The sequence below is a fragment of the Galeopterus variegatus genome, unplaced genomic scaffold (genome assembly GCF_000696425.1).
Source record: "Galeopterus variegatus unplaced genomic scaffold, G_variegatus-3.0.2 Scaffold3561, whole genome shotgun sequence".
Taxonomy (NCBI): Eukaryota; Metazoa; Chordata; class Mammalia; order Dermoptera; family Cynocephalidae; genus Galeopterus; species Galeopterus variegatus.
Window position 1 is genome coordinate 205,598 of NW_007729672.1, and position 19,983 is coordinate 225,580.

General features: G+C 41.3%; 1 protein-coding gene across 1 annotated transcript; it reads left to right on the top strand.

Moving 5' to 3' along the window:
* Positions 1-4,328: 4,328 nt before the first annotated feature.
* On the top strand, positions 4,329-17,572 carry LOC103601037 (bisphosphoglycerate mutase-like; the record flags this gene model as incomplete). Its single annotated transcript, XM_008585412.1, is given in 2 exon segments — positions 4,329-4,416; positions 16,917-17,572. A coding segment is annotated over 1 exon segment (601 nt), but the record flags the coding sequence as incomplete, so codon positions are not given.
* Between the last annotated feature and the right edge of the window lie 2,411 nt (positions 17,573-19,983).

The window sequence follows — 19,983 nt, forward strand, 5'->3', positions numbered from 1 at the left end:
TCACCTCTCTTTTTTTTTTTTTTTTTTTTCCTTTTTGTTTTTTTTCGTGACCGGCAACGGATCGCAACCCTCAGTGTCGCGCCCGTACCGGACCGGGACCGGCCATGGGATCGCAACCCTCGGTGCTGCTCCCGCCCCTCACTCAGCCAGTGAGCGGCCGGTCTGTACGTGGGATCCGAACCCTCGGCGGGAGCGCCACCATGCTTCCCAAGCGGTGCACTACAGCAGTGCGCCACCAGGCCGGCCCGACTGTCTTCACCTCTCTTAGCTCTGTAATACCAGGGCATACAGAAAAGAATTGCTGGCTACTTTATCATGCTCTATGAAGAAGGGCTGGAGACAGTAGGTATCACTGTTAGTTCAATAGACATTCCCAAAGCAACCTGCCAATTAGGGAAGGAAGCAGCCCATTTAAATCATTAAATCTCTTTAAGAAACTGAAACAACTTCAATGCCCAAGACTAGGGAATTGGTTGAATTGTGAGACATAATACCTGGATATACACTCACATGACAGAATTATACACTGAAGAATATTAAATGATATGGGGAATGTTCATAATAAATTTAAAAAATACTGCCACAAAACAGTATAAATACTATGATTACAGTCTTTGAAAAATAATTGATTTATGGGGACAAAAATAGAAGACATACAAAATGTCAAAAATAAACTGATTGGTAAGATTATGGGTACTTTAAGTTTTTTCTTTTCTAAACCTTATACGATAAACATATTTACATATAAAGATATAATAAATGATATAACATTTTAAAAATAATGCCACAGCACAGAAATTGTGACTCTCTGCTCATTACCACATAAAAAACAAGCATTTAAAGAAATGTGGGTATTTCCTAAGCAGTGGGGTACAAATTTGTAAAAGAGAAAAGTCTCTCTTGATTTTCTCAAGTTTCCTCCTTTTTCCCTTGTCCTTGTCCCAGATTTGAAAGTAAAAATGTATGTGTGTGTGTGTCTCAGTCTGGCTCATTTCCTACCCCAAGATGCTCTCAGGGAAATTTCACATAGTTCAGACTTCTCAATCCCACAGACTCCTGGCCATGAGAGTGAGTCTGTACCCTCTTCAGCATTCATTTCCTACTAGTTGCCTCTCTGGGTAGTAGCAAGATTACTGGGAAAATTCCTGCCTCATGTCTGCAAAAGTCCAGGTCTCCGCTTGAGCAGAGAGCAAGAAACAGGAAAGTGCATGGCCAAGACTTCCTCTAGTTCTTACCATACTAATATTTGTAAGTAGTTAAAACACTTTACACTTATTACCCTAATTGTTAAAAATAACAACTACCATCTATTGAACACTTACCATGCAGCAGGCACACACTAAATTGTCTTATTTAATTTTCACATTGGCCATTTAGGTGTTATGCCTATTTCACAGATGAAGACACAGAGGTTTAGGTCAAGCAATTTGCCCAAGTTCCCAGTACTATAAAGGGACAGACATAAGGTGCCTCAGAGATTGCAAAGCTATTTCAAAACTGCCTTCATTATTCTTCACACTACTCTGTGAGGTAGATGAGGGTTCTAGGTTTTAACTTTTAAAATGAAGGGATAGATGGCTTTAAGATCTCTTCTGGGAGATCATGGCTGATCCATAAGAGCATTTCCAGTTTTTAGCTTCAGTAAAGGGGGCCCTGTACTTTAGTAGATCAATGATGGCAGCCATATATGGGCCTATTACAGGAGATTATGGGTGGCAGATTTTAATCTGACCCTGAAGAAGGTAGGATGTAGTGGGAGACGAGATACTGGCAGCAATCAGTGTCCTGACACGGTGACAACAAGGAGACAGGACTAACTAACTCTAGAGTTTGCTAGAGGGAGGAACCAATGGTTCTGCCAAGCCAGGAAAAGGCAGAACAGCTGAGGTCAGTGGATGATGTTTTCATGCTCGATGGACCTGCTCAGCTCTTCCTGGAAAAGGTTAGGGGTTTTGTGTACATAGCTGAGAAATTATTTTGACCAGGTATGTATGCTATCATAAAATAGCATTGTATTCAGGTCATGAATAACACAATCTGCTATCAATACTTAAAAGAACCATATGGGTTAATAGTGACTTTTCAATATACACACATAATAGTAATAAAGACAAAGAGACAACATAGCTATAATAATTTATTGCTTTTCATTTCGTTTCTATGAAAGTGGGACGACACTAAAGGTTGTTTGAAGCAAAGCAGTGAACTGAGACACTGACTTATTCTCATGGCATCTATATGACTTATTATATCAGAATTGAATTCCTCATGACTGGCCTTAATGGAAGTTAATTTTAAAATTAATAATCTTGATTTTAAAAAATATATTGCCTTCTAAGGCCCCATAAAGTACTAAGTTTTTATAAGCCTAATATCCTTTGGAGTTCATCTTTGCCTTAAATGGGTTTATGATCATTTTTGTGAGCCACAATCTCATTATTTAAAAGTTCATAAGGGAGACAGTTAATCGAACAGACCAGAGCACAGGGTCTAAGATGTGATATTATTACATAGATATTTACGGAAACAGTCTTGCCAGAGGACAATGACTCCAGAAATTCTGTTAGCCTCTGTGCATATTTGTGTGACAAAGACCATACTTGCTCCGACTAAAATTTGCTCTTTAATTCCTACTAGACAGATTCACTGATAAAATTGCTTCCATCTTATATCAAAATCACTTATTCATAAGCCAAATACACTTGTTCATGATTCTAAAAGGCAGGTGATGTTTGATATTGTTAAGGTTTTATGTGACAAGATAGCATTCATAGTATCCATATCAAGAATAAAACTAAATCCAATAAGCAGGTTCCCTTAAGTCCAGAGTAAGTTTCCCTTAAAGTCAAATGCCATAAAACTCTGCCACTCTGCTGTCTTTATCCTCCAGGGTATGGATGGTGGGCACTCTGAGTAGGGAGCTTTGATATTACCCTGCAGTAAAAAAGGTTTCTCCTTATTTTGTCCTCATCTGGTACAGAAAAGGAAGAGCAAGTGGGCACATGTCTAAGATTTGGAAGCTACATTCCTGAGAGTCAAGACTGGAAGTTGCCTCTCCAGCTGTTATGACCTGAACTCTAATTAATCCTGTGCAAATTAAATTCGAACTATCACTATATCATAGGGCCTATCACCCTCCGAAACCTATCAGGTCTTGGATTGGTGCTCTCCCAGAAGTAAAGGTCTGTTCTTTGATATCCCAGGAAGAATTATGCTCTAAGATGGATAAATGAGATATACAACGAGCTACAATTAGGTCTTAATGAGTTCAATACATAGTGTGTCATAGAGTTAAAAATGTGGAAAGATAATTTTTTCAAATGTATGTATAATTATTCTGAGGACCTGCTTGCCTGTCATAAACCTACAGGACTTGTTAGGAGGATGAAATAGTTAAAACTCAAAGGAGGACACTAAACACTGGGTAGGACAGCTTCTAGAAATCACGAAGGGGAATTTCCCATGTGGTCTGGCAAGCACACCATTCCTTATCTTTCTCGCCCACCCAAAATTTCAGACACACAGGCTTCAAAACCTGGCGTGATCATTGAAGCCTGCTTAGAAGCGCAAAGGGTCTCGTACCAGGTTTTGGGTATAGCCACAGGTTTCTCTTATTCAGTAACTGGGGCCTCGAAATTTATAATTCTCCTCCGTTCCACTCCATCCTCCCTTCCAGTGTTCCAGAAGCTTTTAGAACATTCCATTTATCGCTCTGCTTCCCTGTCTAAAATACTATCAGGGAGTTGCCTAAGGGGAATTCCTATAAAAGCAGTAAGAGAAAATACGGATGCGTTACTTACTGCCTATAAATCGGGCACTTCAAAGTCTTCCGTTTTAATCACGATTTGAGACTTAGAACCACGAGTGTGTGTGCAGGGGCTTTCTTCTACGAGAATTGCCCGGCTTCACCCCGGTTTCAATCTGTAATTTCCCATGAGTTCAAGAAACATCACCTCATCGCTTCCAAGACGCAGCCGACGCCTCTCTTCAACAGCAGGTGTTTCCCTAACGACGCGAAACGCTTTACCTCAAGCCCCTGAAGAGCCCGGGCTTTTCTTCAGGCGGAGCGACGCCCGACGGTTGGTTTCTCTACTTCCCTAAGTCCACGCCCGCCCACCGGTGTCGAAGCCAGCTTCTGACTGGTCTAGGGGTGTGCTCGTCTCCGCAGCAAGCCAATCAGAGCCTCCCTTCTCACCCTAGGGATTTGGAAAACGGAAAAGACCTAGGCCGGTCCCGGGAGTAGGGCGGGACCGTCGATGAATGACAGCTCACCCCTTCAATAGGCAGAGCTCTAGGAACGGCCCCTTCTGGCTGTGGGGCTAGAAAAGAACGCCGATGCCGGCTGGAGCGATGAGTCGTTGGAGGCACCGGCCGTTCGGCGGCCCCGAGGAGCGGCTGCTGGTGGCCTCTTTGCAGGTGAGTGGTTTCGTTTTAGAATATTACTGTCGCGACCGTTTCCATTTTTAAGTGATGTATGTTTTATTTGAGGATGCGGAGGAAGCCAATTCCTTTCCTCCCCCCGGTTTAGTCTTCGGTGAGCATCTGGTGCCCACTGCACCCCTCAACCTGCGACCCTCCCGGACCCCCCGGGTACCCTCCGATGTCCCTTTCTCAGAATGAGCCTCTCAGGCAGGCGCAGTTCTGTCAGCTGAAAGGAGGAACCCGCCCCGGTAGGGGTGACTTGACGGCAAGAATAAATAGAAGTTGAAGGGAATGAAGAACTGCTGTCCCCTGGACGCGTGAGGCGCGGAGTGGCGGTGCCTCTTCCATAGTAAGGGTGCCTGGAAAGAAGCAGGGCTCTGCCGCGCTATTTAGGGCCATGGCAGACCTGGCCCTGACATTGTGCGTGAGAAGGTAGAAAATGCCTGAATACCACGAAAGGAGAACGGGGTGAATATAGGCAATGGTTTTATGGAGCACTGGAGTCTGGAGCCAAATCACAGGTTTTTAGAACCACTAAAAATCAAAAAGTGTATTTCTCTGTTTTCTAAGGGATGGGGGCTGGTATTACACTAGAGAAGGTCAATAGAAATGCATAATTGAAGTTCACAGTTAAGCTTTGAAGGATAATTGGTTGTTAACTAGCTTAGAACTCATTCCCCTACCGCCACCCCTCCAAATTATCCAGAACTGATTTGTAACTTGTGAGTAGTACTAGAAGGTTAACAGACTGAATGTGGATTCCTGGGGGGAGGTAGGGATCAAACGCTGTGTTTCACCAGTAGGTACTAAGTAGATTCAAAAAGCAGAACTCGTGTCAGTTTGTCTTTTATTTTAAAACTCTCTCTCCTGAGTCCAGGGACTAGGTTTCATTCGTTTTTGTATTCCTATAGCACCTCATATACCATAGATGCTCCCCAGATGATGGTGGACTTTAGAGAACCATACCTCAAACAAATGCTGTACTGGAAGGAGCTCTGAGTTAGAAGTCAAGACATCTTGGTTTTAGTTCTGAAACTGTTACTATTGGTGTGATCTTAAAGAAATCATTTCAACTCTGACTTAATTTTTGCATCTTTAAAAATCAAGTGTTGCATTACATTATTTCTGAGGTCTTTGCCTGTATTAAAAGTCTGTTTTAAAATAAAGATGATTAAAAAATTTTTTTCATAAAAGTGATTAGACAGTTTTCACCACATTACAGTAAATTCTCTACCAATCTGTTAGCAAATAAAAGTTCCCAGCTTCAAGGACATGTCCTTTTGTGTCTGTATTTAGACTAAACCAAACAAAAATTTGGAGAGTACAGAAGTGTAATGTGGCAGAAAATGTAACCTTTAATTCCATTTCTCAGAGGCAACCATGGTTAGTGTTTGGGCAGGTCTTTTAGTCTCTCTTCCTCTTTCACCTCCTATGGTTAGTTGAGATTGAGGCACATTTCATTTAAAATGATTGATACATCTTTGTGCATCCTGGTGCCAGGAGAAAGACGACACATGAATGTTTGAACTGAACGGTTTCTTGAACATCCTTGAAATAAAATCTGATGTGAGGGGTTGTTTACATGGGAAAACAGGACAAAAAGTATTACTTAACAAAATGCTTGCACTGAAACTTGGCCATAAATATGGGAAAAACATACTTCATAGAATATAAATTGTTATCCACTTCACTAAAGCATTTGGATTGTGGAATATTACTTAGTATTTGGTATGCTTCTAGGACTTGTTTTACCATTACCTTCTCCCACCCCGCAACATTTGATTGCATTTCTCCTTCTGCTGTTGATTGCCTTCCTCCTTCCACTATTGATTGCATTTCTCCTTCCACTGTTTAGTTAAAGCTTCTCTCTAAACCCTTCCCTCATTTTACTTTATTCTCAGCTTTCACTTCTACTCATAGCATCAGCAAGAAAGGATCACTTTGATGGGCCTGAGATCTGTGCCAATCTTCATGAGTTAGTCCAAGTCTGCTCCATTCTACCTCTCACTTTTCGGTAGAGTGTTTCACCATAATCTCATTTAATCTTACTGATCGCCTCTTGAGAACAGTATCATTATCCTCATTTTGGGGAATATGGAACCTGAGGTCCAAATTTATTCAGGATCATTCTTTCAATAAGTAGCAGAGCTGGGCTCATGTCTAGGTTTTTCAACTTCACACTTTGGCGTTTGGTGGAAATAGTTTGGGTTGACAAAAGTTACTACCCTGGGGAAGTAAGTGACCAGAGAAAGGAAGGAGGTGCCATGAGTGTGTGTTGTGCACACTGGTGATGCCGTGCAGGCTGGAACAAGCAGTGTGCGCCAGGAAAATACATATCTCATTACACATGTGCATCTCTTCTCTGTTAGTAGGAGTCTACCTGCTATGATTTGTTACCCTTGTAACAAGTGATCAGTAGGGGATGTCAGTAGATTAAAGTTGGAGAATGAGAGGGTTATATTGCCTGGAAAACACCTGTGAGTGATAGCATTTGCTCCCAATGAAGAGATGGTCTTATAACTGCAAATACAAATGGAAAAGTTACTGTAAAGCTTTAGGAAAAGTAATAGACCATGGAACACTGTAGATACTTTAAGGTATAGTCATGTTTGAACTTTTAATATTGAACTTGATTTTGGGGAAGGAATATTTTGTTGACTCTCAAAGCTTTAAGGAACTGAGCTCCTGATTTCATTTCCCTTGACAACTGTTCCTTTTTAATTTGTCAGAGACAAGGTTAACCTGTCTCTCTCTCAGATACTTTTATAGCCAGCTCATCTTCTACAAAGTTAAATTCTTAATGCAGTGGGGGTTACAAATTACTCAAAGCTATGCATTGAGGATTTGGACCAAGGAAAACATCTGAATAGTCTAGGGTAGCAATTGAATATTTAATATTTAAGTATAAGCTTTAGATCAAAGTGGTTCTGGTTCTATGTCCCTTATTTTATATTACTTCAACAATATATATTATATAAGATCAAATTTCTTGCTCAATTTTTGGAAACAGAAGCAAAACGTAATTTTTAGGCTGGACTTTACTCTTTAATTTGCCCCACCTGTTCGTGAGTTCTGATAATAGTTTTAAACATTATTAATTTCAAACACTTGAGGAAGGGAGGAAGCAAAGTCCCAGGAGTGTTAGTTTAGAAGACAGGATGAGCCTCAGTTATGAGGGGAAGAGTGTGTGAAATTGCGTGTTTTAATTAGGGGCAGGAGTAGAAAACAGCAGCAAGATGGTCATACTACATTTTTTGAAACTACTTTGAGGTTCTGAAAATATTATAGAAGTAACATGCAGTGCCTTTGCATGTGCATCATTCCCCTGTTTATGCTCTTTGTCTCTGCTTGCCAAAAGAATGCCAATCTTGAAATATAACTTCGATTGTATGGGGCATTTGTGGAATATGTTTTGCTTTATAGAGAATTTAGATGGAATTTGTATACATATACTCGTATAGTGAGAGGTTTTGAAAGTTATATCACCTGCAACGTATGCCTTTTGAATCACTTATTTGTTTCCTAATTGTCAAGGCAGTTGCATAGCACTTACTCCTGAGCAAGTGTACTTTCACCGGAAGTGTTAGGCACTGTGACATATATTGTGAAGTTGTCTAACAGGGGTAAATAAAGTGTGTCAAAATGGCAGATTATATTTTGGAAGGAGATTAACAAGACAAATCACTTTTCTTCCTGTAGTTTTATCTTGAACCAATTCCTAAATAATGCAGTTAAGCAAAAGTAGAGTACTTAGACTGATTTAAGTGTGCCCAGTATTGTCTTCTGTAAGGGATAAGAACAATTGTGAATGGCATTCCATCACTCGAGTTACTTGCAGTTCTAGCCAAGAATATAATCTGGTGATTTAATAATGCAGGGATTATCAGATGACAGGATGCTTCATTAAAGGTTTAAAATGCTGATGTGATTAGTAGATCTGAGTATGGGGTCCAGCTAAGCCAGGGATTGGCATACTAAGGCCTTCTGGACCACTACCTGTTTTTGTACTGCCTTCATGCTATAAATGGTTTTTTACTTTTTAAATAGCTGAAATAATAGTAATATTTTATGTACGTGAAAATTATATGAAATTCTAATTTTGGTGTCCGTATTAGTTCGTTTCTGTTGCTTATAACAAAATACACAAAACTGGGTAATTTACAAAGAAATTGACATTGCTTACAGTTTCAGAGGCTGGGAAGTCCAAAGGCCAGGAAACACATCTGGTGAGAGCCTTCATTGGCATTAACTCAGGGGCCTTACATGGCAGAATGGCAGAGCAGAGAGGGAGAGACTCACGTGCTCTCCTTTTAAAGACTGCCATTACACCATCAAATGGTTTAATCCATTCGTTATAGCAAGGTCTTCACAATCTAAACACCTCTTCAAGGCCCTACCTTTCAGTTACCATAATATGATTTCCCACCCTCTTAACATTGTCACAGTAGGGATCAAACCTCCAACATTTTAAATTTTGGGGGGACACAATTCAATCCACTGCAGTATCCATACATAGTTTTATTGGAAAACAGCCACAATTTTTCATCTATGTATTGTCTACAGCTGCTTTCAACTACAATTGTACATAGTTGTGACTGAGACCATATAGCCCACAAAGCATAAAAAATTTATTATTTGGCTTTTTACAGAAAAAGTGCTAATAGCTAAGCTTATAGTGTCTTTCACATTTATCTCTTTCATCCCCTTTCAACAGCCACTATCTGGGTCCAGGTGTTTATTATATGTTACCAGAATTATTGCAAAAACCTCACAACTAGTATTCATACCCCTGGTTTTTCCCGTCTTTCTCTGTATGTGTGAGTGCTGCCTGGTCCTCCTAAAATGCATGCTATTAAACCTTTAATGATGTCTCAATATTTATAGAAGAGCCTACATTCTTTGGCACAGGTCCTTGGGCCATCATCACTCTTATCTTTCTAGGCTAGTCTCCTCCTACTTCCTGGTTATATCCTATACTTAGGGTGACCATATAATTTTCCAAATGGACACTTTAAGTGTGAAAGGGGCCCTAGTAATAATTATGCTGGGGAAACAGGCCGAAAGCAATACTGTTCTAGGCAAATTAGGATGTATGGTCACCCTATCTATACTGCAGCCAGTTTGAATGGGCTCACCATTCTCTATATGCACCTCTTTCTTGGTCACCATCCCTGTTCTCTTAGGATAGAATTCCTTTTTTCTTTCCTCTCTGTAAATCTAAATCTTAAATATCTTTCCAAATCCACTTTAGATAGTATCATATCCATGAAGCCTTACTTAGAAATAATCTCTCCCTTTCCACCTCCCTTACAAATAAAGTGCTTTCTCATGGTATGAATTACTTTCAACTTTAGTGATACACACATACACACACTTCATTATAATTCATGGGGTTTGCAACACATTTGAAGAATGAATTAATTGACCAGGCTGGGGAAACTGAGTATTTGGGGCTTTCAATTTATGAATCATCCATTTTAATGTGATTAACGTAGTAAGAAGGTTGGGTTTCCAAGGACTGAGGACAGAGTCATGGGTTCCAATGTGGCAGTGTAGCAGAATGGTTCAAGATCTAGGTGTAGGCTTTGGGGTCTAGCCTGCCTGAGATTGAATTCCAGCTCTACCAGTTACAACCTGTGTTACCTTGGTGGGGGCAATTATAGAACTATTCCAGGGAATGGTCGTTGAGGATTCACAGTCCCAAATACATGGTGAGCACTCTATGAATGCCAGCTGCTATGACAAATATCATCATTGTCACAGTACTGTTACAGGTAGGTAAGAAAATACAGAGACTAAGACCAGGGTGCAACAGTGGTAAGAGCTGGAGGAAATGCATCACTGAAATCTTAGATTTTTTTTTCCTTGATGGAAGTAGTCAGCTTCAGAGGGGTCAAAGCAATCTGAGTCCTGAGAGAAATAACTAACCTGTAGTCTTCTGAGAGACCATTTCAGTAGAGTGGGCAAGGCACAAGTTAGGTGTCATGGGACTAAAAAGGTATAAGGCTGGAAGGAAGGAAAGATAGCGAAGAGGAAGGGGAGGAAGGATGAGATAGAGTCGCGTAGAAGACATGTTTGTTCGGTAAACTTTTTCTTCAAGCCAGACCATACTTTAAAAACGAGGAAGCTCTGGGAAATGAAAACTCAATAATCTATGTGGCCCGTTTTTGCCATGAAGAAAATTATTGATTAAAGTTAGTGCTTAATTTAAGTGACGGTAACTCTTGCTGAGGGATGAATGAGGGTTCTTAAGGGATAAACCTTAAGAACCAACTGCAGGGTGGTGGGCTTTACCAAAAACAAAACCAAAAAACAAAGCTTGGGGGTTTAAAGATTCGTTTTTAATTTGGGGGTGGGGAGTATATATTCTTAGTAAGGTACCTCTTTAAGTTGGGGTGACTATTGCCTGACTTGACCCTGGGCCTTGAGGTTGTTCTCAGGAGCAGTAATAAGCTGAGCCCTCCTCTGCACTCACCTTGTTTGTATGTATTTTACATACAAATGGCTGCCTGGGATTGAAAGGACAAGTTGTGACTGGAGATGCTCCTGTGAAGTGAAGCCAGGTGAGCCTAGATCCTCAAACCAAGATTCTGACATCTTCAGTGGTGAGGAAGAAGGAGCACAGGGATTGGTAGCAGAAGACCTGGATTGCAGTCCCAGTTTGCCATTTAGTGGCCATGTGTTTTTGAACAAGTCAATCGGAATCTCCATTTTTTCTGGAGGTTATCGCCATCCATGAACATACTAAATTTACAGTGCAAAAGTACAGGGTACAAAACTGTAGTGGATAATTATTTTTGGCTTCTGCTTTGCCATTAAATACACCGGGATTCTTGAGTTAAAGCTTCCTAATATCTTAGCCCTGCCAACTGACTGTTTTTACTTTGGCAGTTACCACCTAAACTGTGAAGCCTTAGCCTCATTAACACAATCTAAGCGTTTTTGTCTAACTGACTTTGATTCAGCCAGTACACCAACTCAGTGTCTCATATGTGTCAAGTGGCATGCCAGTGGCATACTGGAGAGATGCAGCAGTGAGTAAGAAGTATCTTAATGCAGTTTATAGTCCAACAGGGAGTGTAGACATGAAGAAGTAATCTGCACAAGTGATCCATCAAGAGAGCATCAACTGATGAAGCAGGGTGCAGGGTGCTGCCAGAGTGTGTAACAGGCAGGCCTGAGCTACTTCCCAGTGGGCGAGGAGGAAGGCCAGAGAAGTGTGCTTGAAGCAGAGGTACTCAAAGCATGGCCCTCAGACCAGCAGTGTCAGCATCCCCTAGGAGCTTGCTAGACATGCAGATTCTCAGGCTTACCCTAGACCTAATAAATCAAGCTCTGGAGGTGGGGCCCAGCAATCTGTTTTAACCAGTTCTCCTGGTGATTTTGATATGCATTAAAGTTTGACAAACACTGGCCTAGAGGAAATAACATTTAAGCTGAGCTCTGAAGCTACACTGCCTGATATGGTAGCTCTGGTCACATGTGGCTATTAAGCACTTGAAATGTGGCTAGTCCAAATTGAGATGTGCTGTCAGTATAAAATACATATCAGGTTCCAGACTTACTATGAAAAAAATAACGTAAAATACTTAATAATTTTTATATGGATCATGTTGAAATGATAGTATTTTGGACCGATAGGATTAAGTAAAATGTATTTTTAAAATTAATTCTACCTGTTTTTATTTTTTAATGTGGCTTTTTAGAAAATTTTATCTTTAATTTTTTAAAAGATGACCAGTAAGGAGATCTTAACCCTTGACTTGGTGTCAGCACCACACTCATCCAGTGAGCTAACTGGCCATCCCTATATGGGATCTGAACCTGTGGCCTTCCTTGGTGTTATCAGCACCACACTCTCCCGAGTGAGCCACAGGCCGGCCCTGCTTTTAGAAAAATTTAGGGGCCGGCCTGGTGGCGCACTCGGTAGAGTGCAGCACTTGGGAGTGCGGCGGCGCTCCCGCCAAGGGTTCGGGTCCTATATAGAGACCGGTCTGCTCACTGGTTGAGCGCGGTGTGGGCGCGACACTGAGGGTTGCGATCCCGTTACCGGTCACGAAAAAAAGACAAAAAGGAAAAAAAAAAAAACACTGAGGGTTGCGATCCCGTTGCCCGTCGCAGTACGGGCGCGACACTGAGGGTTGCGATCCCGTTGCCCGTCGCAGTACGGGCGCGACACTGAGGGTTGCGATCCCGTTACCGGTCACGAAAAAAAGACAAAAAGGAAAAAAAAAAAAAAGAAAAATTTAAAATTACATGTGGCTTGCATTATACTTTGATTGGACACAGCTGATCCAGAGGATGACTAGAGGGTACTTCAAGCAGGGAGGGGCAGCAGCAGTGGAGGGGAAGAGGTGACAGATAAGGGTCTGTGTTGGATACAACATGTGCCAAAACCACTGAGGCAAGAAAGAACCTGGCACACCCAAGGAAATAAAAACCAAGCCTTACAGCTCACGTTAAGGATTTTGCATTTTGTACTAAGACCAACAGGAAGAAATTTAAGGTTTTAAATAAGATGTGCAATTTTTAGGAAGTTTGCAGGTAAAAAATGAGGGCAAGAGACCTACAGCTGAATACAGCAAGACTATCAGCATCAAAACAACCCCCACCCTAAGATGGTAGGGGTCGAGCTAGGGCTGCGTCTGGAGCTCACAGACCCCTCAAGCCCATTGTCCAGACTGGCTCACAAACCCTTCACACACAGGTCTCCAAGCTAGGTAACCTGCAAAGGTCCTTGGAGTGGTAGGTTCGAGAGCATGGCGGCATGGGGTGGATGCCCAAGGCAGTAAAATGCCAGCCAACTGGCCACTACGTACATACGCACTAACTCCACCCACACAAACTTATTTACAAAGAATGTGCCACACCACCCCCAATCAGACCCAAGGTGAGGGGGGCTGATTAAATTATTCTATTTTCCCAACAGTAGGGGAGGGGACATTTGGTCTGGAAATACCACTGTGAGGGAGTAGGACCTTGTCCATCACCTGATTCTGATGCTAGAGTATAAGGCATGAGCACCCTCCACTCAAGAGAGACGCAGTGTCACCTGGGGAGGGATTGTTTTCAGTTTAGTTTGTTTTCAGCTCAGCTGAAATTCAAAGCTGAGTGGGAGGTTAGATCAGAGCTGGGAATTCTACAGGGCACCAGTAAAGGGCTTGGTTAAGGAGGTCTGTAAAGGTGAGTCAGGAAGAGGAAAGCCCCAAGCATTATGGGGATTAGAGGGTTGGTCCTTTGAAAGGATGGGTTGGACAATAACAGAGGATAGCTAGAGTAAGAGGTCTGAAGGCTTGGTTCCTGCCCACCCGCCCCTCCCCCCCCCGGCGGCTGGACGGTAAGGGGATCTAAACCTGTGACCTTAATGTTATAAGGCTACACTCTAACCAACTGAGCTAACCGGCCAGCTGAGGCTTGGGTTCTGACCATCTCCTGAGTGATGGTGGCCTCAGTGTTCATCTGTGGCCTGGGAGAAGATTTCCCTCTAAGTCAGAGGTCATAAACAAGCAGACACAATCTAGCCTGCAGGCATGTTTTGTTTGCTCACATTTAAAAAATGTGTTAATATTAGTTGCTAATATTTAAATCAGATATCACATAAAAATGCACATTTCCAGTTTTTTTAAAAATTGGAAGATCTAGAAACCCTGGTTCCTCAGTTTCAAAGGGAGATAGCCTGGAGCTAAGTAGTAGCTACTCATATGTGAACTTTTAGGCACTGAAATGATTATTTTAGTTTTTTAAAAAATATTTATTTACTCATAGAATCCATAGGTTCTCTATGGTTTGACTCTAGGTCTTACATTCTCCCAGTCTTCTGTATGAGTGGTCGCATCTCCTTGTTTTTCAGAAAAGTTCTAAGAATGATGTTCTTGATTCAGTGAGAGGTTAAAGGAAAGCTTCATCCGTTTACACAGGTGTTGTCTCCATTGGAGAAACATGTACATTCCCTGCAGTTCACCACTGTTCTCACCACTGCCCTAGTCCAGCAGCACTCTTCTTCCCTCATCTATCTGGCCATCATAAGCATTTGAGTTTGCAACCCTTGCCTTAAACTTTAAATCAAACCGACTGCAGTGTTATGTGTTTGTTGGTAGATACTTGGTTAACTAACTCCAAGGGACAGTGACTGAAATCTTAAAGTTTACATACTTTAACCTCAACAGCCCCTTTGTCAATATTCAGCAGTTAGTTAAACGGGAAGTCAGTTGATAGTGCCAAGAAGGAGAGAGGCAAGTGCCTTTTTGTTTACCTGAGATAGACATACCAATTTGGTACTTTATCCTATATTCACCTCCTATACGTCAGAGTGAGGGGAAGGTATATATTTCCATAGTTCTTGTGTCTGCAGTACTGTTCCTCTGCTCCAATATATATACTCATATATATATATGAGTAAAAAAAATTTTTATTTTAAGTAAAGTAAGAAAATATAGCGGATTAAGAGACTGCAAAGCTTGGTCGTGGGTGCCTAAGTGTTTGTTATTGCTACAGTTTTTTGTTCCCTTGATGTATTGTTCATAGTCAAAAGATGACAAAATTGCTTCTGCCTACAAAATTTGTCCACCATGCCCTTCTTCATTTGAATGGAAAATAGCTTTATTAGCTTATGAAGGCTTCTCACTTGACAAGACAAGCTAAGGAGGGAGATAGAGGAATAAATGACAGTTTGCTTCTTTTTTTCTCCATCCACCTCCTCTACTACCACCAAAAACGATAAATGGTTACATCCAGTTTTTGATTGACCTGAAGCTTCTACTACTTTGTGGATTGGGGCTTTTTAAAGAAGCAATACAGAAATATCTTTTTTTTGCAAATTAAACTCTCCCCCTCCCCATCCATGTGAATTCCTTGCTTTGTCCCTCCCAGGTGAGGGGCCCTGAAGCTTGAGCTTCATTAGCCTTCTAATTATTCTGCCCCTGGGCATAGGCAGTAACCTGTCAACACACTGCTCAGATGCCTTTCCTTCCTTCTCTGTTCTGCTACCCTGATGCCCTCCTAGACTGAGGGTAGAGCCCTCATGCTCCCTCCCTGGAAATTCACAGCTCCTGAGGTATCTTCACCTGAGCCTCGAGCTCAGGCTCTTCTGGTTACCCTTTTGATTCCTTGCTCCGTGTGCACTAAAGCTTCAGGTCTGATGCTTGACAAGAAAGGGAAATCATAACCCCAATTGCTGTAGTCTTTCAGCTACTCTCAAATCTACTGAAACAGGAAGCCTTATCTTAGAGACTTTTTCCCCTTCAGAATCTCTAGGAATTACTAAAGAAAGGTAGAAACTAGAACTAAATTCCAATTAACTTTGTCACTGATGGTTATATAACTCAGTGTGAATCACAGTTTAAGTGGGACATTAAATCTCCAGCTAATGGAAGTTGCCAAGAATGGCAAACCAGGCCCCAACGCTCATATAATCTTTACTACCCAGCGTGGAAAACACTACGGTGGAGGCAGAGAACATTTGTCAGTGTAGATGTGTCCACTACAAGGAGAGTGAAGGCAGGCCGAACCAGCCAGGTCTGCAGATTCTCCAGGGAACAGAGTAGGCCGAGCAGATCTTTGGGCCAGTAGCTTAAATGTGGGGAGTTCAGAAATGCTTTGGGGTTGCCTGTCCTTTTGCTAAGATGGCTGATATGTGTGGGTGTCTGGAGGGTTGGGGAGGAAGAGGCAGGACCTCCTTATCAGTATGGCTCCTCTTACTCCTATAGACCTGCTCCTGTTAATCTGTTTCTACAGGCAGCAGCTCTCAGCTGCTTGCATTTGATAGCATGTTTTGCATCCGGATTTATTCCCACCAACAGTTCCATCTTGAGGTAGGTGAGATGCTATTTAGATGAGTTCCACATTTGGTGTTAACATTGCTTTAAATCATTAATGCTGCTTGAATGTTGAACTGATGTCTTAGGTACCTTAGATTTTCTCATATATGGTGTAGCCTGTGGCACTGAAGAGCTAGTTGCTGCCAATCAGTGATACATACCAGATATATGTGGTGGTTTATTGAATTAACATGTTTAATGAATCTATAATAAAATGGTGAGACCGGTAAATATTTCTTTTTCCACCAGAGGAAAAGCAGAGTAAGAAGGATGCCTTCAATGTAGAGTCAGCTGCTAAGAGCTAGGAGTTCCTTCTAGTAGCTACTAGTCATTCTTTTAGACATCTATAATTCATTCTATTAAGTCCTCTCTACTGTAAGCATAAACTGCCTTTTTATCTGGCAGAAAGACAGCATGCCACTAGAATGAAGTGTTCTGTTATTTTATATCGTACAATTAATATATTATCCAGCCATCAGAAAATTTAAGTCACCTAGCTTCCCTGTAATTAATTATCTGTAGAATATGCCTGTATGTACCACAGTGTGTGAGTTACCGGATGTCTGATGTCAATACTCTTCAGAGGAATTTTGGTTTACTTTAGAAAGTTGTGCTTCCATTCCCAGGTAGTCAGTTGAATGAAGAATGTAACTTGTATTTTTTGTCTTCTCTTTCTAGATGTATTGCTGTCCTTGAACATTAGCCCATTTGAAGACACCAGGGAAGCTCAGCCATGTCCAAGTACAAACTTATTATGTTAAGACATGGAGAGGGTTCTTGGAATAAGGAGAATCGTTTTTGTAGTTGGGTGGATCAGAAACTTAACGGTGAAGGAATGGAGGAAGCTCGGAACTGTGGGAAGCAACTCAAAGCACTAAATTTTGAGTTTGATCTTGTGTTCACATCCGTCCTCAATCGGTCCATCCACACAGCCTGGCTGATCCTGGAAGAGTTGGGGCAGGAATGGGTTCCCGTGGAAAGCTCCTGGCATCTAAATGAGCATCACTATGGAGCCTTGATTGGTCTCAACAGGGAGAAAATGGCTTTGAAACATAGTGAAGAATAAGTGAGGCTCCGGAGAAGAAGCTACAACGTGACTCCACCTCCCATTGACCAATCTCATCCTTACTACCATGAAATCTACAATGACCGGAGGTATAAAGTATATGATGTACCCTTGGATCAACTGCCACGATCTGAAAGCTTAAAGGATGTACTGGAGAGACTCCTTCCCTATTGGAATGAAAGGATTGCTCCTGAAGTATTAAATGGAAAAACCATTCTGATATCTGCTCATGGAAATAGCACTAGGGCACTCCTGAAACATCTGGAAGGTACCAGCTTTATGTACTACTTATTAGAGGTCGCTAAATGTTGTAAGTGGGCCTTAATCCAGACATTAAGCTAATAATGTACTATTTAAATAATAGACTTTCCTTCTTTATCCCCCTTTGTCACATTAGACTTAATCTTGCTCTATAAATCAAAACTCATATGCCTTTTATATTCATATTATCTGAAGCAATGGTTCTCAAACTTTAGTGAGCATCAGAATCACCAGGAGAGCTCAGTATGACACAGATTGCCAGTTCCACCCTTGGAGTTCCTGAATCAGTAGATCTGGGGTGCAGCCTGAGAATTTTCATTTCTTAGAAGTTTTCAGGTGATGCTGATACTGCTGTTTGGGGTTCCACACTTTGAGAAGCACTGATCTAAAGGATTATATGACTTTTGTTGTAAGATGAAAGAAGGCTAGGAAGGGAAGAAATTGTAGAAATGGTTCTTCAAACAATTATTGCTGTGGTTTTGGGCCTAGGTTTCCTGAGCAATTCTTTTTTTTTTTTTTTTTTTGTCCTTTTTGAGACCGGCCGCACCGCGCTCAGCCAGTGAGTGCTGTGAGCGCACCAGTCATCCCTATATAGGATCCAAACCCGCGGTGGGAGTGCTGCTGCGCTCCCAGTGCCGTACTCTCCCGAGTGCGCCACGGGCTTGGCCCCCTGAGCAATTCTTTTATTCCAGTCCTTTCTTTCTAGACCAGGCTTAGTCATTGATTGAGAGAAAGTTAGAGGGAAGGAAAATAAAAGGATAGTTGGCTTATTTATTTAGTTTGACTCAAAAACCTTGGAGATAATCAGTAACCTTAAATTTATTTTAACTACTTGATGCCGTATTCTAAATGCACTATAAAACATACTGTATAGTTACCTTCTTCTTAAGTAACATGAACTAAATGAACTCTTTTGAGGACTCAAGTTCACCAATTTTGGGCACTGATGATTGCACTGTGACACCTGCAGGAGATTTTTCGTTCCCCTCTCCCCCTTCACTAATTCCAGATGGTTGTGCTTTTTGAGTGATCTGCACTGTCTGCTGTTATCCTGTGTTTCATCACTGTCAGCAGTTAGCTTGCTGTTAGTATAATGCATTTCTCCATCACCCCTTTTTGTTCTGCTTTGCTGTCCTATAAGAAGCTATAAAAAAATGAAAAGGTTGATATTGCATGTGAAATAAGTGGAAATAGGTTATTGGTAACAAAATGATCTTTAGCATGTGGTTATTTTTCCCTAATTTTTAACATGGCCAAGAGCCGAATCATTATTCATATACCTCACATCCATTAATCATGCAGAGATCTAAAATCTACAGACTTTATTATCTATTAAAAACTTTATTGGCTGCACATGGTGCTTCCTTGTTCAGGATAATCAGATATTTGATTAAATGATATGTAACTTCTGTATTAGTCTGTTTCTGTTGCTTATAACAAAATACCTGGAACTTAGTAATTTATAAGAAAACAAAATTTATTGCTTACAGATTTGGAGGCTGGTAAGTCCAAAGTCCAGGGAACACTTATGGTAAAAGCCTTCTTTGGTGGTGACTTTGGTGACACAGGGTCTCACATGGTGAGAATGGTGGAGCAGAGAGAGAGAGACTCTCACGTGCTCTCCTTTTAAGCCCTCGTAACCATGCCCCTGACCACCATTATTAATCCATTCACTATGGCATGGTCCTACAGTCCAATCACCTCTTCAAGGCCCCACCTTTCAATTACCATAATAGAATTTCTCACCCTTTTTACACTGTCACAGTGGAGACTAAGTTTTGGGGGGACATCAATCCATGGCAACTTCATCATAAGTGGACTATAGTACTTTATTGTTTGAAGAAGAGTTGAGGTTTCCATTAGGAGAACAACAAATTGAAATTTGGAATTTCAAAGTTTCTGCCAGAAGATGTACTCTATCCGACCATGCCAACCTTTTTCCAGAGATGGTATTTATATCTCATTGTGGTCAGGCTCCCTTCCTTAAAGAAAAAGCCACCTTTTTTTCTTTCCTTCTTAGCTAGGAAATCCTACACCCCCCCTCCCCCCACTTAAAAAAAGTTTCTTGCTGTTTGGTACCATTTACTCTTCACCTGTCTTCAACTTCAAATCTCTTTAAGATTACTCTGCAGCTCCAATCACAGCTCATTCTAGATACCTCCTCCTACTAGTGCATTGATGATTTAACTATTTGTTACTGTTCTTTTTTAAGGGAAATAGGAGGAAGGTTTAACAATTGGTGGTAAAGAAGATGTCACCATGTTTGGGGCAGAGGAAGAATTACCTGTAGGGGGTGAGTTTAGACATAGAAAAGCTTTTCTACATTTGAGAGAGGTTTTGAAACCATTAATTTTTTGGAAAATAATTGAATCAAATGATGTACCTGCTTTGGAAAACAATCTGGCAGTTCCTCAACGG